The sequence below is a fragment of the Oncorhynchus mykiss genome, chromosome 28 (assembly GCF_057628025.1).
Source record: "Oncorhynchus mykiss isolate SJ-2025 chromosome 28, ASM5762802v1, whole genome shotgun sequence".
Taxonomy (NCBI): domain Eukaryota; kingdom Metazoa; phylum Chordata; class Actinopteri; order Salmoniformes; family Salmonidae; genus Oncorhynchus; species Oncorhynchus mykiss.
The window spans coordinates 12,546,866-12,574,365 of NC_143049.1; the positions used below are offsets into that span (position 1 = coordinate 12,546,866).

The 27,500-nt window shown below is 43.9% G+C and overlaps 1 protein-coding gene across 2 annotated transcripts; it reads left to right on the plus strand.

Annotated features, from left to right (window-relative positions):
* Nucleotides 1-410: 410 nt before the first annotated feature.
* LOC110508551 (NPC intracellular cholesterol transporter 1) lies at nucleotides 411-27,500 on the plus strand. Of its 2 annotated transcripts, none has more exons than XM_021589135.3 (25): nucleotides 411-1,379; nucleotides 13,843-13,971; nucleotides 14,136-14,242; nucleotides 14,424-14,587; nucleotides 15,041-15,208; nucleotides 15,360-15,609; nucleotides 15,703-15,785; nucleotides 15,961-16,331; nucleotides 16,718-16,944; nucleotides 17,220-17,320; nucleotides 17,800-17,902; nucleotides 18,022-18,211; nucleotides 18,391-18,573; nucleotides 18,707-18,821; nucleotides 19,056-19,183; nucleotides 19,690-19,824; nucleotides 19,943-20,032; nucleotides 20,163-20,353; nucleotides 21,691-21,806; nucleotides 22,197-22,326; nucleotides 22,562-22,747; nucleotides 23,494-23,725; nucleotides 23,930-24,043; nucleotides 25,198-25,360; nucleotides 26,082-27,500. In XM_021589135.3, the coding sequence occupies exons 1-25, from the start codon at nucleotides 1,302-1,304 to the stop codon at nucleotides 26,162-26,164; spliced, it is 3,837 nt and encodes a 1,278-aa protein (XP_021444810.3). In that variant the 5' UTR covers nucleotides 411-1,301; the 3' UTR covers nucleotides 26,165-27,500. The 2 variants fall into 2 exon arrangements, with proteins under 2 accessions (XP_021444810.3, XP_036822016.2); XM_036966121.2 differs by having other exon boundaries at nucleotides 1,142-1,379; nucleotides 13,843-13,976.

Below are 27,500 nucleotides of genomic sequence, written 5' to 3' on the forward strand. Positions count from 1 at the left end.
TTTGGGATGAGTTGGACCACAGAGTGAAAGAAAAGCAGCCAACAAATGCTCAGCATATGTGGGAACTCCTTCAAGACTGTTGGAAAAGCATTCCTCATTAAGCTAGTTGAGAGAATGCCAAAAGTGTGCAAAGCTGTCATCAGGGCACTAGTACTTTGAAGAATATAAAATATATTTTGATTTGTTCAACCATTTTTGATACCATATGTGTTATTTCATAGTTGTGATGTCTTCACTATTATTCTACCATGTAGAAAATAGTAAAAAATAAAGAAAAACCCTTGAATGAGTAGGTTTGTCCAAACTTTTGACTGGTACTGTATTTATTTTAAAGTTAGGACATGTGGGAGGCAGAGGCGCTCCAGTGCAGTAGGTGGCGTTAATGCACAATAACGTTGGATGCCAGCCGCTATAAACCGCACAGAAGAAGGGGCGACACGGTTAGACAGTGTCCTTAGCACCCGCCTGTCGGTTATTGTGTTATGTTAACGACGGCAGGTGTTCAGCCGGTGGGAGCGAAGTATGCTATGTGGTAACTTAGCCAGCTAGTCCTAAAGAGGATTAAGATACACAGCAGGCGCGAAACCATTTGCTAGCTAACTAGCACACAGTGTCGCCGCAGCCTCCCGCTGAGATATCAGGAGGCGGGGGCGACCGGTACTAGACAGTGTCCTTCGCTCCGCCTGTTGGGCACTGTTTTCCCGCAGTTTTCTCCTGTACACAGCAGGCGGGAGGCGAGGGTGACACTGTGTGCTAGCTAACTAACTAGTAAGCTACTAAACTAACTAACTAGTAAGCTAGCACAAAGTGCCACTAACAAACTAGCCAGCTAATTAGCTAGCACTCGCGAGGCGGGGGTTACCGAAAGACCGTCGCCTCCGCCTGTAGGGGACTGTTTTACCGCAATTTTAGTAACGACTGTGAGGGCAGGCAGGAGCGAAGTACACCGTCTACCGGTATCCTAGCTAGCAAGGACGACTCCAGTAGGCAGGGCGAAAAAAAATCTAATACTTATATTTCCCTTTTTTGACTGGTATTCAAAGTTGTCACACAAGCATGAAGATGTTGCGCTTGGGGAGGGAACCAATGGATGCTCGAGTGGGACGCCCTGAATTGCGGGATGCAGTTGCAGGCTGTGGTCAAAGTCAAGAAAACGTTGCACAATGTGACTAGCTAGTGTCCGCGCTATCCAATCCTGGTGGTGGCAGCAATGTGCCAAAGGGTTGTTCTCCAGTCACCAATGCCGTCATGAACAAGTCAGAGGATAACAGGAACACTCCGAAGTCTTTTTGAGTATAGGGATGGGGCTCTTATCAGAAAGAAGCTATTTCTTTTTGTTTTTCATCTTCATAATTTTGACAGAGGGACATTATAAATGGGTAAGTCAACCTACGTGTTAAATAGCTTTCTGGACGGGAGACTTTTAGCTAAGTAGCTAATCTCTTATTGCGTATCTATATTTAGCTTGCTGTCAATCACCGGGAGATAACGTTAGCTAACTAAAGTGTGTCAATCGAGCTAAATCATTGTCAAAAAGCAAAGCAAGGCCTGTTCACTTTTAGCCGGTGCTGTTAGTGGTTGTTCAGCGTAAAGTTGGCTTGGTAGGTAGTGTTAGCTAGCATCTATCAACCAGCATCATTTGGCCAGCTAAAGTACTATGGCTACAAATTGTACAAGCAGCCAGTTCAGCCAATGTGAGCTAGTTCGTTTAATTCGTTTAACTAACTAGCTAGGACGCAAACAGCTAGTTCTAGCTAGCTAACCTAATCCATACATTGCGAAATATTTTTGCGTCACTGTCACGCGATTATCATGTAGCTAGACGAAACTCGTTCATCAAATGCAACAAGGTCTAGGAAATGACCACTTGTTTTTCACAAATCTAATATTTGCGTGATCTGGGCTTACATGTAAAATATTCGTTATCGAGAAGTGAGACAAGATCTTTAAAGCCACTGATATGCATCTATCTCCTGCTCAAATAAAAAAACTTTTATTGCGAAAGAAAATACAATACAATACAATCCACACTAAAATAAACCCAACCCAAAGCAATTGTGTTGATCAGATTTGGTCTCGTGGAATGGAATTCAATAGGCCATTGTCAAAATGGACAATTGCTGTCATTGTACTCGCGGATTAATTTGCATCCCGAAGATAAACTAGGGGTGTATTCATTAGTCGGATTCCGTTGCAAAATGTTTGGTCTGTTAAATGGTTTTTCTATGGAAACCTTTTACGGTTTACTCTAGGAAGAACCACATGGAAATAAACGGGAGGAACCTACGTACATTTGTCCAAAAGAAACTCTTGTTTTCGTTGCAAGACGTTTTCCATTTGGAATTAACGATGTCTGTTGTAAAACGTTTTACTACAGAATCGGCTTAATGAATACACCACAGGACTCCTCATTCCTACAGTCAAATAAATTCCCATACACAACTCATGCAGCAAAAGGGCAATTCATTTTAAGATGTGGAAACAGTATTTTATGGGGTAGCAATAGAACATTTTTTGGATACTGAAGGTGAAAAGTATTGTAATTGGAGACCTGTATCCTCAAGGAAAGAACTAGAGTTTCTCTTCTGAATTTCCCCCTTCAATCAGATATTTTAATGACATTACTCAGCCTGTTAAGTGTCTGGCCATCCTCCTCAGAGGCAACTGATTAAGTGGTTTGTGGCGGATGGCGGGGGCCTTCAACTTCATTCCACATTGAAAAACAAGGCCTGTGTGTCAGAACAGACAGGCTAGGAGGAGGACGGCTAAGGTCTGGTCACAGAAAAGGAAGAAAATATGTTGATTAAAGGCCTCAAACACACCCCACTTCAAAAGCATGTGCAATAAGTGATGATACATGTTGGAAGTCATTTGACAGTAGTTTAGCCGTAGTAAGTTCAGTCTGGTTTGTCTTAGAGTTCCACTTACTTGAAACCCTTGACAGTGACAATTTAAGGAGCCAACCGAGTCTCATCCAGGTGAGACGACCACATTCTAAAGAACAGGGCTCCAAAGGAAACACAGTGTACTGTGCATTATCAGTCAGTACAACAAAGACAGAAACGTGTGCTCGGAAGTCAACCATCAAAATAGTCAATCAAATTAGCAAGAGAGACCAACAGCACGTGATTGCCAGAAGTTAAGGTTGTATTTTGGGACCTGAAACACAGGGGTTCTCTCGAGGTGCATAGTAGACTCATATTACAGTCTGATCTGATCTGGTATAGAGAAAAAAGTCAAATTTAACCCAAAGGTGCAGAATATGTCGGCTCACTTCTGCTTTAATTCAGCAAGAATATAATTTGGGTTTCAGCTGTCTTTAGCATTGAACAAAAGCATAGAGTGCCTCTGTGAAATTCCTTGACTTTTACACAGTAGGGCAATTCCACAGAAACATAATTCTGCTGAGTCTCAGACTTTCACCTTAAAATCAGATGAGGTTGGTGGGAGGTATAGGATCATTGTAATGGCTGGAATGGAATGCAGAGAAACATGGTTTCCATAGGTTTGATATCGTTCCATTTATTCCATTCCAGCCATTACAGTAAACCCATCCTCCTATAGCTCCTCCCACCAGCCTCCACTGCCCAAAAATGTATGCCAAACAAAAACCATTGATTTCAAAGTTTACAACTATGCACAATAACTACTTTGAACAATTGACACAGAACATTTCACAAAAACACATTTACTGGAACAGTGCAGTTTGGTAACAGAATTCAAATCGAATCAAATTTTATTTGTCACATGCGCCGAATACAATAGGTGTAGTTGACATTTCCCATGAAATGCTTACTTACAAGCACTTGTAAGAAAATATTTATTAAATAAACATAAGTAATTTAAAAAATAAAACAACAGAGGCTATATACATATATACCGGGGGTACCGGTACCGAGTCAATGGGCGGGGGTACAGATTAGTCGAGGTAATTTGTACATGTAGGTAGGGTTGAGGTAACTATGCATAGACAAACAGCGAGTAGTATCAGTTTAAAAACAAGGGGGGGTTAATGCAAATAGTCCGGGTGGCCATTTGTTTAATTGTTTAGCAGTCTTTTGGCTTAGGGGTAGGAGCTGTTAAGGAGCCTTTTGGACCTAGACTTGGTGCTCTGATACCTTTTGCCCTGCGGTAGTAGAGAGAACAGTCTATGACTTGGAATTACGGTGAAATCTGTTTTATGTGACCATGTTTTCTAAAAACGTTGTTAAATATCTGCTCCAAATAATCAGGTGTCAGCTCTGCCATGATACCTTGAGTTAGAAAACATATATTTTGGTTATTGAACTACAGTACATTATACTGTACTCTCCTCTAGTGTGCTGTACTGCACTAAACTATACTCTACTTTTTACTGTATGGTACTCTACTCTGCTTCACTTTACTGTGCACACTTGTGAAATATCGACATCTATGATAGGAGCAAATCAGAACCACTCACCAATCATGGACATCTATGTTTGGGCTAACGTCCGTGGACGTTGAAATCAAGGCCAGGGCGGACTGATCAAATTGAAACTATTTTTCAACGTCTATGGATGTCTGGTGTCGGGCGATACTCAGTGGGAGAGAATGTTTTCACACTCTCGCTTTTGAGTATCAGACAATAGAAAGAGAAAGAAAACAGTTGAACATAAGTGTGTCAGTGGAAGAGAAGACAGTAGCAGGTGACCCAACTGTGGGGCAGCATACTGTAGCAACATGGGCTACGAAAAGGCGCCAATTCAACAGAGCAATTCATACGCTTCTCTAAGGTGTGTGTGAGGCCTCTACTCACCTCTCTTCAGTCTCTCTGGATCCCACTGTCCCCAAGTAGACTCTCACCAACCACTATATATATATTTTTTTTTTTAATTGACAAGGTAATAGAAACTGACCACAATACTTAAGTGGCAGTCTTTCACCAATGTATATTCAATGACATATTCCAGACTTTTGGTACATTAGGAGAGGAGTTGGCCCTTAAAAGCATCTCAAAAGTACAAAGCATTTTTTAATGATTTTTTTGTGGTTTTTTTGTTAAATGTCTTCTCAGCCCACATGCTCTATATATGTCATGTATGCATTAACTATGTATTCATACTATGACTCTCCCATTTCATGGAATGCCCACCTCCCTCATACAGCATGTTGGCTGAATTGTTTTATCTGGTTCTTCAATGATAGACGCAACAGACGAGGTTCACTTAGATTCTATACAAGTAAAGACCAACAAAATCCAACGTATTACATGGAATGTGCACAGGCTACACATGGTTCTTGAACACCTAAAGGGATTGTCAGCAGATCTGGCTTTCCTGCAAGAGTTACCTTTCAAAAAAAGGAGAGTAGGAGTGAATAGGAGCTGGGTTGGAGAGGACTATGCTGCCACGTACTGTAGTAACAGCAGAGGTGTAGGCATCCTGATAAATAAGAATACACCCTTTTCCCAGCGGCAGGTAGGAGCGTTGGGCCAGTAACCGGAAGGTTGCTGGATCGAATCCCCGAGCTGACAAGGTAAAAACCTGTCGTTCTGCCCCTGAGCACGGCAGTTAACCCTCTGTTCCCCGGCCGCCAAAGACGGCGATTTAAACACATTTTTTTACGGCAGCCCTCCGCTCCTCTTTGATTTAGAGGGGTTGGGTGAAATGCGCAGTGGTGTTTATTTTATTTATTTCACCTTTATTTAACCAGGTAGGCAAAGTACTAGGTGGTAGTTGTCAAGTACTTAAGTAAAAATACTTAAAACGGGAACATGTGCTACTCAAACTGGTCACTGAAATTCACACTTCTATTCAATACAACACATTGAATTTAGCTTCACACTGTTCTCTGTGTGTGTGTGTGTGTGTGTGAGAGAGAGAGAGAGAATCTACATGTCATTGTGGTAGTAAGGGGAAAACACTGCATGATACCTTCTTTACTCTTCAGTTAACACAGACATACACACACTCTCCTTTCCTCACACACTCCCTCTTTCTCCCTCTTAAACACACACACCTCTCTCGCCCACAAACACATACTGCTCGCAACTTTTATAGTTTAGACTTACATTAGGCCTATATGAATCCTACCTCTTGAAGCACACCTCATGAGTAGCTTTTTTTTCCTGTGTCAATCAAATTAGCCTGGACCTACTGTCAAGTTACCAGGTTGTTAGCTAGCTAGGTAACATGACTGAACAACGTTGTTTGTTATCAAACCAATAATTAGCGACCCGGGATTCATTTAAAACGGCCCGCGACATGGTTTGTGAAATTATATACACTGAACAAAAATATAAAAGCAACATGAAACAATTTCAAAGATTTGACTGAGTTACAGTTCATATAATGAAATGAGTCATTTGAAATCTATTACTTAGTTCGACATCTATGGATTTCACATGACTGGGAATACAGATATGCATCTGTTGGTCACAGATATCTTGAAAAAGAAAGGTAGGGGCGTGGATCAGAAAACCAGTCAGTATCTGGGTTTGACCACCATTTGCGAGGAAGCCAGATATGGGAGGTCCTGGGCTGGCGTGGTTAAATGTGGTCTGGGGTTGTGAGGCCAGTTGGACGTACTGCCAAATTCTCAAAAATTATGTTATTGTAGAGAAATTAACATAAAATTATCTGGCAACAGCTCTGGTAGACATTCCTGCAGTCAGCATACCAATTGCATGCTCCTTCAAAACTTGAGACATCTGTGGTATTGTGTTGTGTGACAAAACTGCACATTTTAGAGTGGCCTTTTAGATTGTCCCCAGCACCAGGTACGCCTTTATAATGATCATGCTGTTTAATCAGCTTCTTAATATGCCACACCTGTCAGGTGGATGGATTATCTAGACAAAGGAGAAATGCTCACTAACAGGGATGTAAACAAATTTGTGCACCACATTTTTGAGAAATACGCTTTTTGTGCGTCCGGAAAAATTTCTGGGATCTTTTATTTCAGCTCATGAAACATGGGACCAACACTTTAGATGTTGCGTTTTTATATTTTTGTTCTGTATACAATGTTGGTACTGTGATATTACTGTGGTATCTGTATACCGTTGAACACTACTAAGAACATGAACAAATTCATAGTTCATAACAATATGGAAGAAAATTCTACGTATTCTACAAAAACCAATATCACTCCCTAAAAACACACCCCTATTGAACAATCCTTCGGATAGCTTTTCAGAATTCACTGATAGATTGGTCCACATGGAAAACTAAATGAATAGAAACTGTAAATGTCTCAGTACAATGCATTTATTTCCATGAAATAATTAAAAATACATTTTTGGACTGACCAATGGAGATCATTTCTTGATAGGAAACTTCGGTTTGAAATCTTTTGGACGTCAGAGTAATCTTGAGGGAATCCTATTTGAGTCAAAAGGATGTTCATATGATAGGTAAGCTATATAAAACCTTACAGAGAGCCTACCCAACTGACAATCTTTTTAGAATATTTTTTACTATTGGAACCAAGATTTAAAAGGAACTGATGTTGGCACAAGATGGAGGGAGTGTTGGAACATAGCTAACAAAATTAGTTAATAAAAATGGACGCTTAATCCAGTATAAACTAAAGTATAGAAATTCACAAATTCTACAGCACAACGACATAGTCATGCCTTAAGTGTAAAACTAACAATGACTCAATCCATGCCTTCTGGGATTATGGTAAAGTCTTGGGAGCTGTTGGCGGAGTTAGAAAGTTGGCTGTCAGAAGTATTACAATGTACATTTGACTTTTTCCGCCTGTCTGCATATTTCAAGACATTACATATGAGGGTGCAGTTCGATACCCCACTTGTTGGATGAAACATTTCTCATCACTCATCTTACTTTTTTTAATTTTATTTTTTTTACTAAAACTGGAAATCAGCCAGTATTGTGAGTATTGTGCACTTCCGGTGCCGACAGCGATGGCCGCCTCGCTTTGCATTCCTAGGAAACTATGCAGTATTTCGTTTTTTTACGTGTTATTTCTTACATTGATACGCCAGGTAATCTTAGGTTTTATTACATACAGTCGGGAGGAACTACTGGATATATAAGAGCAGTGTCAACTCACCATCATTACGACCAGGAATACGACTTTCCCGAAGCGGATCCTCTGTTTTGCCCACCACCCAGGACAATGGATCGGCTCCCAGCCGGCGAACCAAAACAACGACGCCGTAAAAGGGGCAGTCGAAGTGGTCTTCTGGTCAGCCTCCGGAGACGGGCACATCGCGCACCGCTCCCGAGCATACTACTCGCCAATGTCCAGTCTCTTGACAACAAGGTTGAAATCCGAGCAAGGGTAGCATTCCAGAGAGACATAAGAGACTGTAACGTTCTTTGCTTCACGGAAGCGTGTCTCGAGTGAGCCATGTTATCGGAGTCGGTACAGCCACCTGGTTTCTTCACGCATCGCGCTGACAGAAACAAGCATCTTTCTGGTAAGAAGAGGCCTTATGATTAACGAGACATGGTGTGATCATATAACAACATACAGGAACTCAAGTCCTTCTGTTCACCTGACTTAGAATTACTTACAATCAAATGTCGACCGCATTATCTACCAAGAGAATTCTCTTTGATTATAATCACTGCCGCATATATTCCCCCCCAAGCAGACACATCGATGGCCATGAACAAACTTCATTTGACTCTATGTAAACTGGAAACCACATATCCTGAGGCTGCATTCATTGTAGCTGGGGATTTTAACAAGGCTAATCTGAAAACAAGACTCCCTAAATTCTATCAGCATATCGTTTGTGCTACCAGGGCTGGTAAAACCCTAGATCATTGTTATTCTAACTTCCGAGACACATATAAGGCCCTCCCCCACCCTCCTTTCGGAAAAGCTGACCACGACTCCATTTTGTTGCTCCCTGCCTATAGACAGAGACTAAAACAGGAAGCTCCCGCGCTCAGGTCTGTTCAACGCTGGTCCGACTAATCTGATTCCATGCTTCAAGATTGCTTCGATCACATGGATTGGGATATGTTCCGCATTGCGACAAACAACAACATTGACGAATACACTGAGCGAGTTTATTAGCAAGTGCATCGGTGATGTTGTACCCACAGCAACTATTAAAAACATTCCCAATACAGAAACCGTGTATTGATGGCAGCATTCGCGCGAGGCAGTGTGAACCACTGCTTTTAATCAGGGCAAGGTGACCGGAAACATGACCAAATACAAACAGTGTAGCTATTCCCTCCGCAAGGCAATCAAACAAGCTAAGCGTCAGTATAGAGACAAAGTAAAGTCGCAATTCAACGGCTCAGACACATAGGTATGTTTTTTAAAATGTATTTTACCTTTATTTAACCAGGCAAGTCAGTTAAGAACAAATTCTTATTTTCAATGACGGCCTAGGAACAGTGGGTTAACTGCCTGTTCAGGGGCAGAACGACAGATTTGTACCTTGTCAGCTCAGGGGTTTGAACTTGCAACCTTCCGGTTACTAGTCCAACGCTCTAACCCTGCCGCCCCAGGGTCTACAGTCAATCACAGATGACAAAAAGAAAACCAGCCCCGTCGCGGACCAGGATGTCTTGCTCCCAGACAGACTAAACAACTTCTTTGCTCGCTTTGAGGACAATACAGTGCTACTGACACGGCCCGCTACCAAAACCTACGGACTCTCCTTCACTGCAGCCGACGTGAGTAAAACATTTAACCCTCGCAAGGCTGCAGGCCCAGACGGCATCGCCAGCCACGTCCTCAGAGCATGCGCAGACCAGCTGGCTGGTGTGTTTACGGACATATTCAATCAATCCTTATCCCAGTCTGCTGTTCCCACATGCACAAGAGGGCCACCATTGTTCCTGTTCCCAAGAAAGCTAAGGTAACTGAGCTAAACGACTACCGCCCCGTGGCACTCACTTCCGTCATCATGAAGTGCTTTGAGAGACTAGTCAAGGACCATATCACCTCCACCCTACCTGACACCCTAGACCCACTCCAATTTGCTTACTGCCCCAATAGGTCCACAGACGACGCAATCACAACCACACTGCACACTTCCCTAACCCATCTGGACAAGAGGAATACCAATGTGAGAATGCTGTTCATCGACTACAGCTCAGCATTTAACACCATAGTACCCTCCAAACTCGTCATCAAGTTCGAGACCCTGGGACTCGACCCCGCCCTGTGCAACTGGGTACTGGACTTCCTGATGGGCCCGCCCCCAAGTGGTGAGGGTAGGTAAGAACATCTCCACCCCGCTGATCCTCAACACTGGGGCCCCACAAGGGTGCGTTCTGAGCCCTCTCCTGTACTCCCTGTTCACCCACGACTGCGTGGCCATGCACGCCTCCAACTCAATCATCACGTTTGCAGACGACACTACAGTGGTAGGCTTGATTACCAACAACGACGAGACGGCCTACAGGGAGGAGGTGAGGGCCCTCGGAGTGTGGTGTCAGGAAAATAACCTCACACTCAACGTCAACAAAACGAAGGAGATAATCGTGGAGTTCAGGAAACAGCAGAGGGAGCACCCCCCTATCCACATAGTGGAGAGGGTAGTAAGTTTTAAGTTCCTCGGCGTACACATCACGGACAAACTGAATTGGTCCACCCACATAGACAGCGTGGTGAAGAAGGCGCAGCAGCGCCTTTTCAACCTCAGGAGGCTGAAGAAATTTGGCTTGTCACCAAAAGCACTCTATAACTTTTACAGATGCACAATCGAGAGCATCCTGTTGGGCTGTATCACCGCCTGGTACGGCAACTGCTCCGCGTACAACCGTAAGGCTCTCCAGAGGGTAGTGAGGTCTGCACAACGCATCACCGGGGGCAAACTAACTGCCTTCCAGGACACCTACACCACCCGATGTCACAGGAAGGCCGTAAAGATCATCAAGGACAACAACCACCCGAGCCACTGCCAATTCACCCCGCTATCATCCAGAAGGCGAGGTCAGTACAGGTGCATCAAAGCAGGGGCCGAGAGACTGAAAAACAGCTTCTATCTCAAGGCCATCAGACTGTTAAACAGCCACCACTAACATTGAGTGGCTGCAGCCAACACACTGACACTGACTCAACTCCAGCCACTTTAATAATGGAAAAATGTATCACTAGCCACTTTAAACAATGCCACTTAATATAATGTTTACATACCCTACATTACTCATCTCAAATGTATATACTGTACTCGATACCATCTACTGCTTCTTGCCTATGCCGTTCTGTACCATCACTCATTCATATGTATGTATATGTACATATTCTTCATCCCTTTACACTTGTGTGTATAAGGTAGTTGTGAAATTGTTAGGTTAGATTACTCGTTGGTTATTACTGCATTGTCGGAACTAGAAGCACAAGCATTTCACTACACTCGCATTAACATCTGCTAACCATGTGTATGTGACAAATAAAATTTGATATGATTTGAAAGGCCATTGCAGTTTGCTTTGGTTATGTTGTGCCCATTAGGAACTGAATGGTAAATGATGACTGTAGCCGGTGGCCACGCCTACTTGGGCATAATGTTTTAATTTGGTTTGTTTAAGTTGGCAATCACACACATTTGAAAGTGCAAAAGTCTGTGTCACTATGTTACCGTGGAATTGCCCTCTTGATAATGCAATGTTTAAGAATAATCATGAATTAATCATGATGAGTGAGATGCCGTTCAATAAAAGGCTACAATGAAGGCTACAATAAAACGAGTTCTAACCTCTCACCATTACCAATAGCAGCCAAGGTTAGAATTTTTTGAGAGGCAAGACACTCATCATTATTCACCATTCATTCATTATTATCCATAATCATGGTAGGATAGCATCCACATGAATGCAGAAGTGTTCAGCAACGTCTTCTATTCTTACTTACAAAAAAATTGACTCCAAAATAGCACACGACATTCACCATTCAGTTCCTATTGGACAAAACACAACCAAAACAAACCGCAAATGCATCCAACAAGTTTGTAGTCTGCAGCTTGATGTAGTCAAGGAATATGGGCTCAAATACTAATCTTTTGACTACTTTAATACACTATTTGGCCGAAGTGAATTTGTACAAATGCTTAGGACTTCTTCAAATGGGGAATAGCCTACATGAAGTGCTTTTATTACTAAATGTTAAAACGGATTTGTATGAAAATACCCTCAAATAAAAGTTGACATTCTCTACTGTCACCTAATAAACTCAGCAAAAAACAGAAACGGACCTTTTTACGGACCCTGTCTTTCAAAGATGATTCGTAAAAATCCAAATAATGTCACAGATCTTCATTGTAAAGGGTTTAAACACGGTTTCCCATGCTTGTTCAATGAACCATAAACAATTAATGAACATGCACCTGTGGAACGGTCGTTAAGACACTAACAGCTTACAGACGGTTGGCAATTAAGGTCACAGTTATGAAAACTTAGGGCACTAAAGAGGCCTTTCTACTGACTCTGAAAAACACCAAAAGAAAGATGCCCAGGGTCCCTGCTCATCTGCGTGAACGTGCCTTAGGCATGCTGCAAGGAGGCATGAGGACTGCAGATGTGGCCAGGGCAATAAATTGCAACGTCCGTACTGTGACAGTGCTACAGGGAGACAGGACGGACAGCTGATCGTCCTCGCAGTGGCAGACCACATGTAACAACACCTACACAGGATCGATACATCCGACCATCACACCTGCAGGACAGGTACAGGATGGCAACAACAACTGCCCGAGTTACACCAGGAATGCACAATCCCTCCATCAGTGTTCAGACTGTCCGCAATAGGCTGAGAGAGGCTGGACTGAGGGCTTGAAGGCCTGTTGTAAGGCAGGTCCTCACCAGACGTCACCGGCAACAATGTTGGCTATGGGCACAAAAACCCACCATCGCTGGACCAGACAGGACTGGCAAAAAGTGCCCTTCACTGACAAGTCGCGGTTTTGTCTCACCAGGGGTGATGGTCAGATTTGCGTTTATTGTCGAAAGAATGAGCGTTACACTGAGGCCTGTACTCTTGAGCGGGATCGATTTGGAGGTGGAAGGTCTGGTCTGTGGCGGTGTGTCACAGCATCATCGGACTGAGCTTGTTGTCATTGCAGGCAATCTCAACACTGTGCGTTACAGGGAAGACATCCTCCTCCCTCATGTGGTACCCTTCCTGCAGGCTCATCCTGACATGATCCTCCAGCATGACAATGCCACCAGCCATACTGCTCGTTCTGTGTGTGATTTCCTGCAAGACAGGAATGTCAGTGTTCTGCCAATACCAGCGAAGAGCCCGGATCTCAATCCCATTGAGCATGTCTGGGACCTGTTGGATCGGCGGGTGAGGGCTAGGGCCATTCCCCCCAGAAATGTCTGTGAACTTGCAGGTGCCTTAGTGAAAGAATGGAGTAACATCTCACAGCAAGAACTGGCACATCTGGTGCAGTCCATGAGGGGGAGATGCACTTCAGTATTTAATGCAGCTGACTGTTACTTTTGACCCCCCCCCCCCCCCCCCCCCCCCCCCCTTTGTTCCAGGAACACATTATCCAAATTATGTTTGTCACATGCCTGTGGAACTTGTTCAGTTTATGTCTCAGTTGTTGAATCTTGTTATGTTCATACAAATATTTACACATGTTAAGTTTGCTGAAAATAAATGCAGTTGACAGTGAGGCCGTTTCTTTTTTTGTTGCTGAGTATGAGACCTATCTAAAATGCTGGAGTATAGAATCATATGAACGTTTTTTGCTTCACTGTCCAAATACATATGAAGGGGAGTGTATGTAGCCTACAGAACAGCACATTTAAAGTTCTGATAAGCCAAAGAGAATTTCCATCACTTTAGAACTAACTATGAATCAAGTCCTCTTTGTACACCTCTCACAAGACAAATGTTAAGATTGTTTGTTTTGGTCCCCATATCTCCTCTCAGGTTCAAGCCCAGCACTGTGTGTGGTACGGTGAGTGTGGGGAGTCCGACAAGGTCCCGGGGAAGAAGTACAACTGCAACTATACAGGACCACCTATCCCACTCCCAGCAGAGGGCCATGAGCTGCTCACAGTAAGGTTTATCATGGAAGCTTTTTTTTTTTAACTGGTTCTCTATGTTTTCATTACACTTCTGAAATTACACTTGACTCCAATTGTAATGTTCTCACATGTTTTACTTGAACAAAACCAGGTTAGGTCATCTGAATGATCCCTGTTCTTGTTTTGTGTGTGTAGGAGCTGTGTCCAGGCTATGACTATGGGAACCAGAGTCTGTGCTGTGATGTCCAGCAGCTCCTGACTCTTCAAGGGAGCCTTCAGCTTCCCCTACAGTTCCTCTCTCGGTACGCACCATAGTCTTTGCAAAAATAACTTTGTCATTCCATGTGCCATACTTGGACATACTCCCGTAATGGCTATGATTTGGTTTAGCGAGATGCCTTAGCAGTAAGGTAGCTTTGTTGATATGTTGTCATCTCTGTCAATCTAAAGTTCCCTGACTCTCTCTGGGTTCTCCGTCTCCAGATGCCCAGCCTGTTTCTTCAACCTGATGAACCTGTTCTGTGAGCTAACCTGCAGCCCCCGCCAGAGTCTGTTCGTGAACGGCACCCAGTTCACTAATGACACAGCTGCCAACAAGACCAATGTGGTGGAAGTCCAGTACTACATTGGACAGACATTTGCCAATGGTGAGGGGGCACATTGCCTGGTCCTCTAGACTGGGGCGGCAGGTAGGCTAGTGGTTAGAGCTTTGCGCCAGTAACCGAAAGGTTGCTAGATCGAATCCCCTAGCTGACATGGTAAAAATCTGTCGTTCTGTCCTCTGAACAAGGCAGTTAACCCATCGTTCCTAGGCCGTCATTGTAAATATGAATTTGTTCTTAATGACTTGCCTAGTTAAATAAACATTTTAAAAATACAAATCTGTTAATGCTTTCTTGCCAACTCCTATGGTCATTGTCCATAGGAGTTGGCAAGACTGCAAACAGATTAGGCTAGTGGGCAGATCAGGTCACAGTTTGAGAGTGGAAGAGTGGAAATATACAGTCACTTCCATTGGCTAGCACTGTTGTTGACATAATGCTACAGATATCAGTCAGTCCCAAGGTGTATAATGTAATTTTGGTCCTCTCTCTTGGCAGCCATGTATAATGCTTGTCAGGATGTCCAGGCCCCCTCCATTAACGTGAAGGCCTTGTCACTGCTCTGTGGTAAGGACGCCAGTGACTGCAACGCCACCAACTGGATCGAGTACATGTTCGACATCAACAATGGACAGAGTCCCTTCCCCATCATCCCTATATTCTCAGGTAAGATGCACAATACAGAATATGTGCCATTTACAACGAAAGGGCATCTGTTTCCACAAGTATTCATACTTATTTCAGTTAAGGATAACATTGGTCTCTGTTTAAAACAGCACAATGACTCCACATCCTCTGACTATCCCCACCTCTCCAGACGTGCCAGTGTCCGGTATGATCCCCATGAACAACAAGACATACGGCTGTACGGAGGGTCTGGAGGATGGCTCTGGGCCATGCTCCTGCCAGGACTGTAGCCAGGCCTGTGGCCCCCAGCCTGTCCCTCCGCCCCTGCTTCCGCCATGGACCATTCTGGGCATCGACGCCATGGTGGTCATCATGTGGATCTCTTATGTGGCCTTCCTCCTCATCTTCATCGGAGCCGTGATCGGAGCCTGGTGCTACAGGCAAGGACCGACGCATATTATGACCTGACTGAAGCAGTGTTTTCCTAAGATGTATCTAATGGTGCTGTTTTTTTTTCTTCTTTTCTCATCCAGAAAAAGGACAATCGAGTCGGAGTATGGTCCCATTTTGGACAGCAATAACCCTCCCTGTCTGAACAATGACAACATTGACCAAGGTACGGTGCTGCATATCAATCAAGTCTTTGTGCAGCACTTACTTGTTTTACTTAACTTTCTGGACTCCCAGCTATTAAAGTATCTACATACGACAGTGCCAAATCAGCCCAAAATGCAGTAATATTCTCAACAACAAAAAACTCCCATTTTCTCATCTCTCGCTCTGTGTCACAGTGGACGCGTCGTGTGGTGAGACGCTGGGCGAGCGCTTCGAGAGCTCCCTGCGTTCCCTCTTCGCCCGCTGGGGCTCGTTCTGCGTACAGCAGCCCCTCGTGGTCATCCTAGGCAGCCTGGCCGTAGTGGCCGCCTGCTCAGGGGGCCTGGTCTACATGAAGATCACCACGGACCCCGTGGAGCTATGGTCCTCTCCCAGCAGCCAGGCCAGGCAGGAGAAGGACTACTTCGACAGCCACTTCGGACCCTTCTTCAGGGCAGAGCAACTCATCATCACCACCACGCTGCAGTCAGAATCCGTCTACTCCCCGAACCCCGCGGGGGCTGACGTGCCCTTCGGAGCCCCCCTGGACAAGGACGTCCTCCACCAGGTGGGTTAGTTGGAGGAACTGGGCTGGGGGGGGGGGGTCATGGATTGAGGTGTGATTAAAATATTCAGATGGAATTGTTGTAGCATTTAGAATTGGATTATGGGTTGTGGACATTTTGGTTCAAGCTATCTGAGTAGGGTTTCCTCTAGGATTTCTTTCAGCAGCTGAAACCCTGGATCAGTGACCTTAGTTATAATCTTTGGCTCCCGCCTCTGCTAAATTAGTATAGGGGAAACGATGCTGTGTCAAGAATATATCCGCTGTATTGTTGATCAAGTGTGGAGTCTCTTCAGGAAGACCTACAGTATTTGGTCTTTGCCTTAGTTCTAATGTGACATTTTATAGTTTTAGTTTTTCTCAAATTTTAACACAATCTCTTATCTCAGGTGTTGGATCTCCAGACGGACATAGAAAACATAGTGGCTTCATACGGGGACCAGAAAGTGACCTTAAAGGATATCTGCTTGGCCCCGCTGGCCCCCTTCAACGACAACTGCACCATCCTCAGTGTTCTCAACTACTTCCAGAACAGCCACGAACAGCTGGACCGTAGCGTAGGCGATGAGTTCTATGTCTACGCCGACTACCACACACACTTCCTCTACTGCGTCAGGTGAGTGGCCCTCAGAACACTTTCTCTAGTGACATTCTGCACCTGGGGAATGCTACAGAACTCATGAGATTGTACCAGTTGCCAGTTCCTCTCCAACTCGAGTCATTCACATTGAAAGATTGGTTCTGATATTGCACATTGTAAAATGTTTTTATTGTGCTTTGTTTTCCTTCAGCAGGTATATACTCATAGCTGTGTGTGGTGAACAGTTAGTCTTAGATTTGTGTATATTACCTCCGTTATTAAATAATTCTGTCTGTCTCTCCTGTGTGTAGTGCCCCAGCATCCCTCAACGACACCAACAAGCTCCATGATCCCTGCCTGGGCACCTACGGAGGCCCTGTCTTCCCCTGGCTGGTCCTGGGAGGCTATGATGGTGAGTGGGGATACTTTAACATCATCACACAAAGAAATAGAATCTAGAATTAGTCCGTGGGAATAAGAATTAGTCCGTGGGAAATATACCTTCTTTTTTTTTTTACATTTTGTAGTGTTTTTTTCCCCCTATCGGTGTGTTTGAGTGTATTGTATGTGTTTTTATGTTTTTAAATTAGGAAAACGTGTCTTCTACAAAAGGCTAAACCTTATTGCTTAACTCCTGTATATAATCACAAATGTTTTTATGATGCAGAGATAGCTATGCAAAGATAGTTATTTGGTCACTGACCTTGTAGAGTCGGGTTTAATGAGCGAAAACTCGGACTGTTTGCAACTTTGAATCTGTGTCTTGGAACATCCTTCAGACTCTTTGATATTGATTTTACTATTGTTTACTGTGTTTTTTTTGTATTGAACTTTGTCAACACAAATTCCCTGACCGCGGCACTTTTTTTGCATCTTGTTCTCTCACCCCAGCCACCAACTACAACAACGCCACAGCTCTAGTGATCACGTTCCCTGTCAACAACTACCATAACGACAGCATCAATCTGGGGAAAGCTCTGGCCTGGGAGAAGGAGTGAGCAAAACAAATGTTTCAGATGCTAGTGTATATACTAAAGCAATTTCACATTTCAGTCAGATTTGGTTTTGTGCCATGATTTGCCATTTTGAAGTAACACATCCCTCCATTTCCAGATTCATTGTTTTCCTGAAGAACTACAGCAACCCCAACCTGACCATCTCCTTCAACTCTGAGAGGAGCATCGAGGACGAGATCAACCGCGAGAGCGAAAGTGACCTCAGCACCGTCGTGGTCAGCTACGTCATCATGTTCGTCTACATCTCCCTGGCGTTAGGACATATCCACAGCTTCAGGAGGTTGCTGGTTAGTAGTAATAGTTTACTTTATTTAATACGTGTTTTGTCGACATCTCCCCGACTCAAGACAATAGTTTAGGTCGTTGTCTAGCTCAAAAGAGAGGTCAAGCCCCTGTGCGCAGCATTGTGTTTCCTGCAAGGTTCTGATTCTGAACGACTAACCCTCTGTCGTTGTTTTCTGCCCAGGTGGACTCTAAGATCTCCCTGGGCATAGCAGGCATCGTGATAGTGCTGAGCTCAGTGGCCTGTTCTCTGGGCATCTTCAGCTATGCTGGCATCCCTCTCACCCTCATCGTCATCGAGGTCATCCCCTTCCTGGTGCTGGCTGTCGGCGTCGACAACATCTTCATCGTTGTCCAAACGTACCAGGTACGTGTATGTATGTGGACATTATGTGTATGTAACGGCATGTATATGGTCACTGTCGAACTCTGTAATGGCAGTGATGAATGAATGAATGAATGAATGTATTGATCACCATGTGTGATGCGTTGTTGTACAGAGGGATGAGCGGATGCCTCAGGAGGAGCTGCACCAGCAGATAGGCCGTATCCTAGGAGACGTGGCTCCCAGCATGCTCCTCTCTTCCTTTTCTGAGACAGTGGCTTTCTTCCTGGGTATGAGAATGACCTGTAACCTTCAGCCACTTAACACCTCTCGTGTTGACACACTACTTGGCTACATTATAGAAAAATCAAACGTATTGTATAAGGCAGTATGTGAATACTTGAAGACGTCAACTAGGTCCTTTGTCATTCCCATGGATATCCGTATTGACTGCAATTTGTGTAACGACAAGCTTGAGTCTGGAGCTCTGATGTCAGTGGGTTACCTACCTTTTTCCTGTCCAGGGGCCCTGTCCACTATGCCAGCGGTGCGGACCTTCTCCCTGTTTGCTGGGCTGGCTGTGTTCATTGACTTCTTGCTACAGATCAGCTGCTTCATTAGCCTGCTGGGCCTGGATGCCAAGAGACAGGAGGTAAGGAGGGCTGGGCTGGTATGGGGGTACTGTAGGGCTTGGTTAAGGGTTGGGGATGACTTCTTGCTACAGATCAGCTGCTTTGTCAGCCTGCTGGGCCTGGACGCCAAGAGGCAGGAGGTGAGGACGGCTGGGGAATAAACTAAATGTTTCCACACTGCATTTGCTTCTCCTTTGAGAGGACTGGTGATGACTCACAGGGGTAGGCTTGGCATGCTAAACAGTAGCTGTCAGCATTCTGTGTCACTATTTGCTAACTCCCTGTTTCATTACCATGTTATTCCCAGCTAAGCATGAGCGTCACGGTTACAGCCCACTTCAAGTGAGCAGTGCACTGATGTCACATTTAACAGAGAGAGACACAAGTTATCTAATTAGGAAGTACATTCTGAACACCTGTTTTTAAAATGCTATACTGATTGGGTCCTTGGGGCCTTATTCAGGATTTCCGGGTTAAGTCAACATCATTCTCTTGCGCTTCAAGAATTTAGACGTTGTTTTTCCAGGGGAATCGTCTGGACATTGTGTGCTGTGTGAAGCTGCCAGTTGGCCAGGAGGAGAGGACAGATGGCTTCCTCTTCCACTTCTTCAAGAAGGTCTACGCCCCCTTCATCCTCAAAGAGTGGGTCAGACCCATTGTGGTGAGTGCTGATGCTCAGATTTAAATGTACAATAGAGTCAGCGTTCAAACCAACATGTTTTGTAAACAGTTAGCCACTAAACTTCCATAGTGTATCTTTAACAACTTCTCTCGGACAGGTGGCTGTGTTTGTGGGGATGTTGTCCTTCAGTATCGCTGTCACCAATAAGGTAGAGATTGGACTGGACCAGAAGCTCTCCATGCCTGATGTAAGTATGTATAGTACGTCTAACCAACCCCACCAGCCTCACTCCGTGTGCTATTGATAATCGGTCTTCTCTTTTGATGCGTGGGATAATGTCAGACATTTTGTCTCGTGTTGAATCTCCTATCCACTAGGACTCGTACGTGCTGGACTACTTTAAGAACCTGAGTGAGTACCTCCACACGGGTCCTCCGGTCTACTTCGTGGTGGAGGACGGCCATGACTACCTGAGTCTGGAGGGCCAGAACTCTGTGTGTGGAGGGGTGGGCTGCAGCAACAACTCTCTGGTCCAACAGGTCTACGCAGCATCTCTCATCAGCAACTAGTGAGTGAAGCAACAGCAACCCCTCCCCACTTCTTTCACCTTTGGGCTGCATGTTGAAATCCCTAGTATGATGTGAAATCAGTCGGGGTTTAACAGGGAGACTAGAACTCTGGTTTTGAACTCGCTGACAAACAGTGCTGGGATTCGCGACACCCGCAATAATATGTGTATGCAACCAATAAAATGTGATTTAATTACTTGACAAAGTCATATTACATATTACTTGTTACATGTAACAAAACCGCCCACCACTTCTGTGCATGGCCAAAGAGCTCTATTTTCATGTCGTCCAACAAATGTTAATGCCTGTAGTTTGCTAAACTGCATTGGCACCTGGATTGGAACCGGTGCATTGGTCAGATGACATGAAAATAGAGCTCTTAGGCCACGCTCACCAGTGGTGGGTTTGGTGTCAAAAGAAGGATGAATATGCTGAAAATGACCTCATGCCTGCTGTAAAATATGGTGGTGGATCTTTGATGTTATGTTATTTTTTTGCCCACTGGGGCCATTCAAGATCAACAGCATGATGAACTTTACCTAGTACCAGGATATTTTAGCCCAAAAAACTGGTTGCCTCTGACAGGAGGCTGAAACTTGGCCACAAGGGGATCTTCCAGCAAGAGAAGAGAAGGCTATGGACTTCTCAGTCTCCGGACTTGAACCCCATTGAAAACCTGTGGTTTGAATTAAAGAGGGCAGTCCTTAAGCACAGACGGTGGATATCAAGTATCTGGAAAGATTCTGTATGGAGGAATGGTCTAAGATCCCTCCCAATGTGTTCTCCAATCTCATGAAACATTTTTGAAAAAGGCTCCGTGCTGTTATCCTCGCAAGGGGAGGGTGCCAGAGTATTGAAAACAGGGGTGCCAATCATTTTGACCCCTTATCTAAAAAAAAAAAAAATACTTTCTGTGAGCAATTGTACTAGTATTAAATCATATAATTTCATCCTTCAAAATCCAGCCGCCAGTGCTGGTTAGACCTCTGCATAGAGATGGATAACTAGAGGGCGCCCTTGGCACTAGACGGTGAATCCCTATGGGCTTTGTTATCACAGAAGCGATCAATGGCACAGCTTTCACACAGAGGTGAAATATTTTCTGAAATTGCTTTACTTGAAAAAGTAACTATTATTCCTCCAAATTTAAAAAAATAACGCGTTACATTACTCCGTTACTCATAAAAGTAATATCATTACATAACGTGTTACTTTTGTAACGCATTACCCCAACACTGCTGACAAATACCTTTCTTGTTTGGAGGTATTATAAGACTTTCTTGAATGTCTTCCAATAGAAAAGGATCTAGTCATCTCAATGTAATTCTCCCCCCAGCACCACTATAGGATTCAACCCGTCGTCATGGCTGGATGACTACTTTGACTGGGTGAAGCCTCAGTCCTCCTGCTGTAGATATTACAACTCTTCTGGGGCCTTCTGCAATGCCTCAGGTAACACACACACACACACACCTGCTGTAGATATTACAACTCCTCTGGGTCCTTCTGCAATGCCTCAGGTACCAACGTTAAACCATTATCCAATGTGCCAATAACACACTGCTCTGATCAGGTCACGCACTCTCTTTAGTCTCTTCCAACGGCTTCTGGGCAAAGCAAGTCTACACGTTCAGGTCAACTCTTAACACGTCTTAACAATGTCTCACTCGCATCCTGATTTTGAAGACACCGGCTACATTCCGATATCAAGCTGTTGCGAAACGGTGCCATTCTGAAGTATTGCTTTTAGTCAATGAGGCAGTATATTTGAAGGGCTTTTTCTTTGTAATTGCGTGTTAGAAATGTTGCACTGAAGTACCTACATTTGTCTACTTTCATCAGTGGTGGACACGTCGTGTTTGCGCTGCCACCCCATGACCCCCAGTGGGAAGCTGAGGCCCATAGAGCAGGACTTCATGAAGTTCCTCCCCATGTTTTTGTCAGACAACCCCAACGTCAAGTGTGGGAAAGGGTAATGGTTGTTTCTCTATGGCAATGAAGGCATTGTAGTTCATAGTTGAGTGTGTATCGAGACATATTGACTGGTTGCATTTCATGCTTTTACCTTGATGTAGTTTACACTTTTCTTTTTTGCTTCTCACTGATGGCGTTGAACTCTGACATTGAGATTCAATCATTCCGTTTAAAGGAATTGTCATTTGTTTGAACTGACTGACTCTGTATTTGCCTCTAACGTGGTCCTGCAGTGGTCACGCGGCCTACAGTTCAGCTGTGGTCCTAAAGGGGAACGACACATCTGTGGGGGCCACCTACTTCATGACCTACCACACTATCCTCAAGGACTCCCCTGACTTCATAGACGCCATGAAGATGGCCCGCGTCCTGGCTGACAACATCACAAGCGCCATGGGCCACAAAGTGTTCCCCTACAGGTAGACTATGGTATCAAACACATCAAATACGCTGTTTCCATGTGGTTGAAACCACTCGATTGACCATTCCAGCCATTTTTATGACCCCGTCCTCCCCTCAGCAGCCTCCACTGCCTCACATGTTGTGAAACAAAGCGCAAGGCTTTTTTAGCTGGTGATATAACTGGTGATATAACAGTCACTGGTTATTTTTGCCCTCACGAGAAGAGAAATATAGTCACAACTCACTAGTGAGATAGATACGCCCTGAACTCGCCCATTCTGAGTTCCTGATTTTCGGGCTAAATAGAACCGCTCTGAAAAGCTGTTAAATTGTGTGGCCCAGGTCTTTGTTCCGCAAAATAACCATAAAAGGTGAAGTAAGTCAGTCATAAATAAACACACACTCATAACATGTTGTTTTAGCTGCCCTCATAACATAGATTGTTCTCCATCTTTTTTCTTTTCTTTTCTTATACATCCAGATTTTATGCCACCCCCCTGTTTACTACACATCCTGTTTTAAGGGTTCAAGAGGGGTTGTATAGTACATGTAAACACTGCATGTAAGATGCCATCATGCCGTATTTTGTCCTGTCAAAGTACTGCCCTTCAGTTTTTTTTGTTTGTTTTGCTTCTGGGTCAAAGTGCCTTGAGTTGCCACACTAGGGACCTTTTTCAGTTTGAACCTTTTTAGAAGTACATCATTCACAACATGTCATTGTCTACATATACTGTACTGGAGTTCTGTTGTTTTCCCCCTCCAGCGTGTTCTACGTGTTCTACGAGCAGTACCTGACCATTGTCTACGACACGGTCTTCCAGCTGGGCGTGTCGCTGGCGGCCATCTTTGCGGTGACCGCGGTGCTGCTGGGCTTTGAGCTGTGGTCAGGAGTGCTGGTCAGCATCACCATCGCCATGATCCTGGTCAACATGTTCGGGGTCATGTGGCTCTGGGACATCAGCCTCAACGCTGTGTCCCTCGTCAACCTCGTCATGGTGAGAGAAGGAACAGGCTGATATTTTTATATATATATATATATATATAAATAAATCCCAAATTATGTCTTCCTATAATTTGACGTTTTGGTAGTTATTTCTAAATGATATGTTTTGACCAGAAAGGAGGATGCAGAACACTCCTTGTTGTGAACGCAGCCCAGGATCTCCGGTGTATTCATTGTGTGTGTGTGTGTGTTGCAGAGCTGTGGTATCTCTGTGGAGTTCTGCAGTCACATAGTGAGGGCTTTCTCCATCAGTGTGAAGAGCACCAGAGTGGAAAGGGCTGAAGAAGCTCTGGCCCACATGGGCAGCTCAGTAAGTAGATCTCTACTCTTGTGGTTCAACCCACACTAGCACACTTTGTGCTGTGTTCATGGAAACGGCACACTGTCTGAATATGTATTTTTAAAAAAAGCATGTAGCTCATCCTTTGCCCGAGGATTGTCTGTTCTATCAGTAATCTGACATGTAAAAAATAGTACGGAGTGGCTGCAGATCCAACGTTTTGGGGATCTTTACACTGCACTAAAAGATCCGGAGCCTCGCGAGGCTTCTGCACGTGTATATTCTCTACTTTACTCAGGCGACCGGTCATGGTGCTCCTTTAATAAAGTTAGATCAAAGGTGAATCGATGTCTGTAAGATCACACAATGATAGTGTTCTACATAACAGAACTGAATATGATAGTGTAATGTCATGTAATGTATAATGTTACTGTAAGAGAAAAACACCACTGCGTTTTTCTCTCTCGTAGCCAAAACTCAAGTGCGCTCTACAGGGCAAAATACACAGGTAGGCTATATACAGTTGAACACCATCTGCTCTACATTTCGTTCACTCTGTTCAAAACAACACTGTAGGCTACTTTGAAGCCTCTTTGAAACTAAACTGTATAACTCAAGGAGATCAAAATGCATATCACCATGTAACTGATTGAGATCAATTGGTTGCTATGCAGAATGAGGCTGCGTGGACGTTTCACGGGTTAAACTGAACGAATGATCATGCGCGGTTGAATGCGATGGTGTTTTTGTCTTAAAGTAACGTTACATTATTCTATTAAATTGGGTTCTGTTATGTAGAATTACTGTGATCATTGTGTGGTCCTGCAGACACGGATTCCGTTTTGATGTGACTTTATTAAACGGGCACCGTTCCTCTGAGTAGCCTGTTCTCTGAGAGTAAAGTAGAGAATGCAGGCTGCACGTGCGCAGAAGCTTCGGGAAGGATCTTTGAGTGCAGAAGACTAAAGATCCCCCCCCCCCCCAAATAAAATGGCTCTGCAGCAATGGAGGGGGGGGAAAACTGTGTGAAATTGAATTCTCGGCTTGAATGGATTATCTAGGAAAGTAGAAATCACTTGATTTGTTTGGCTCTGTTTTTTAGAACCTGGTTATTGATTTCATTTTTGACTGCAGGGAATGCTGAGCACCAGAATGGAACTAAACCATGGTTCCTCTTCTCCCAGGTGTTCAGTGGGATCACTCTGACTAAGTTTGGAGGCATCCTGATCCTGGCTCTGTCCAAGTCCCAGATCTTCCAGATCTTCTACTTCCGCATGTACCTAGCCATGGTGCTGCTGGGGGCCACGCACGGACTCATCTTCCTCCCTGTGCTGCTCAACTACGCAGGTATGCATAGGGTGATTTTCTCAATTGGGCAAAAGTCCATCTTCTAAACTCGCCATGTGTAGGAGAGTACCACGTTGATAATAAGCGAACGGAGGCTCCTCCCTTCGATAGCCCCTCCCCCCCGAGAAACCTCATAATTATCGTACCGGCACCCTATCATGGAAGAGTTTTGAAATTTGTCACAGCTGTAGTTTTCTTGAAGAAAAGCGTGCACACATTTCAAAACGATACGCTACTTATCTACATGTCTGACACAACCAGCTACAGCTTTTCTTTTACCACTTTACACATCTTATTTGGGGATTCCTCTGTAAACATAATTTGCATGATGACGCGCAGGTGGAGAGGATGTCTCATTTCATAAGAGTAAAATTGTTTCCTTTTCAGGTTGGAGGAGTCGAGCAAAACCAATTAAGATTCTCCCAGTACACGTGTGTGTGTGTGTGTGTGTGTGTGTAAATGTGTGGCCTTTCACCGCAAATATAATTTGCATCACACTATAGCACCTCTCTGTAAGCTCACTAAAACCCTCAAGCCCCAAAAGGAAACTTGCCCTGAAATTCACCTAGTATTTTGTGTAGTGTCTCATCTTACTTAGTACCAGTTTGTCTTTATGTCAATGTTTACACTGCATGGAACGAGGATAAGGTTGCCTCCCAAAAGTTTTAAACGATTTCACCATTGGAAAAATTACACAATCTGTCGGTCTCTCTTCCCTCAGGTCCTTCGGTAAACAAAGCCAAGGTGTTTGCAGCCAACAAGCGCTATGCCGGCACAGAAAGGGAGCACCGCCTCAACTTCTAGAGGCTCTGTGGGGCAAAGAGCAGGACAATGATGATTTTGAACTAACTAACCTTTCTGTCCTGGTCTGGGAGAGACAATGTGGGGTGACGGAGGTAGAAACAGCAGTTTCTATGATTTCTGACACGCACTCGCAATGCAGGGATGCAACTCAGGAATAACTGTTGGGTGTGTCTCTGAGGCCTCTCACACTTTATTTAATTCTGATGGGCAATTCTGGGTAGTTTTCATTAGGGCACACAGTGGAAAAATGTTTTGCAATGGACATTTCTTGTCGACCAGTAGTCTTTCCCTGTTTTTGTCTGTTTTGGTGCCTAATGAACACCACTGATTTCAGTAACCTAGAATAGCCCCCTAATGTAACATTAGCAGCAATAGGATGATATACTGTTTCCCCTCTCAACACAGGAAGTCAGCTATGTGAATATAGGAAAAACTTAAACCCCCATAAACGTCTAGTTTACATCTTATGACCCTACTCTTTATTTTCTCTTGAGGACCAGCTATTCTTTAGATTAGCTAAGTAGAATGTGTAAAGAGAATGATAATATATGCAAAAGATTACTTCTCTGAGAAGAAAATAAAGTTTGACGAATCATTTATGTATACTGTAATGTAACTAATAATGAAACCAAATAATGTTTAAAGATACAGTTAACCTGGTATACATTCCAGGTGTTCCACACATAGAAAAATAATTACTGTAATTTTGTTTCTATGGTTCCACAGTTACTGAAAAACTTGACTAGCTTGATTTGAGGCAACTTTTATTAACGTTATTATAATAATATTGTGTGACAATATGGGTCAATATTCACAGTGACGCAGAGTAAGAGTGATGATCTTGGACCAGGGCCACCATGTCCATATAATGATAAATGAAAAGGCAAAACTGATCCAAGATCTGTGAACAAGAGCTCAGTCTGTAAGTACATTATACTAGGCTTGGTCTGGCTTCACATCTTGCAGTAATGTTTTTGCTTACAGTTAGGGCTGTGCCCAGTTGTCTGTAGTACCTCAGAATGTAGGGTTGAGCAAAGATATGAAAGTAAAATTTATTATTGTTATTATGGGGCAACCAGGGGCTCGAGATGTTTGTTACAGACATGCTTGTTGACAATGCTGCGCATTGGCACTAGAAAGAAGCACAATGTTGTAATATGGTAACCATGTCTTGAATGAAAATCTTAATGTTTTAACATTTTAATGCGTGGACTGTATTGCAGCTCGGTATTGACAGATTTAAATCTGATTTGCAATAGAATCTCATATTGGTATATTGGTACACCACTATAGATTTGCTTAATTTGGTAAAATAAAATAAAAAATAAATCACTAA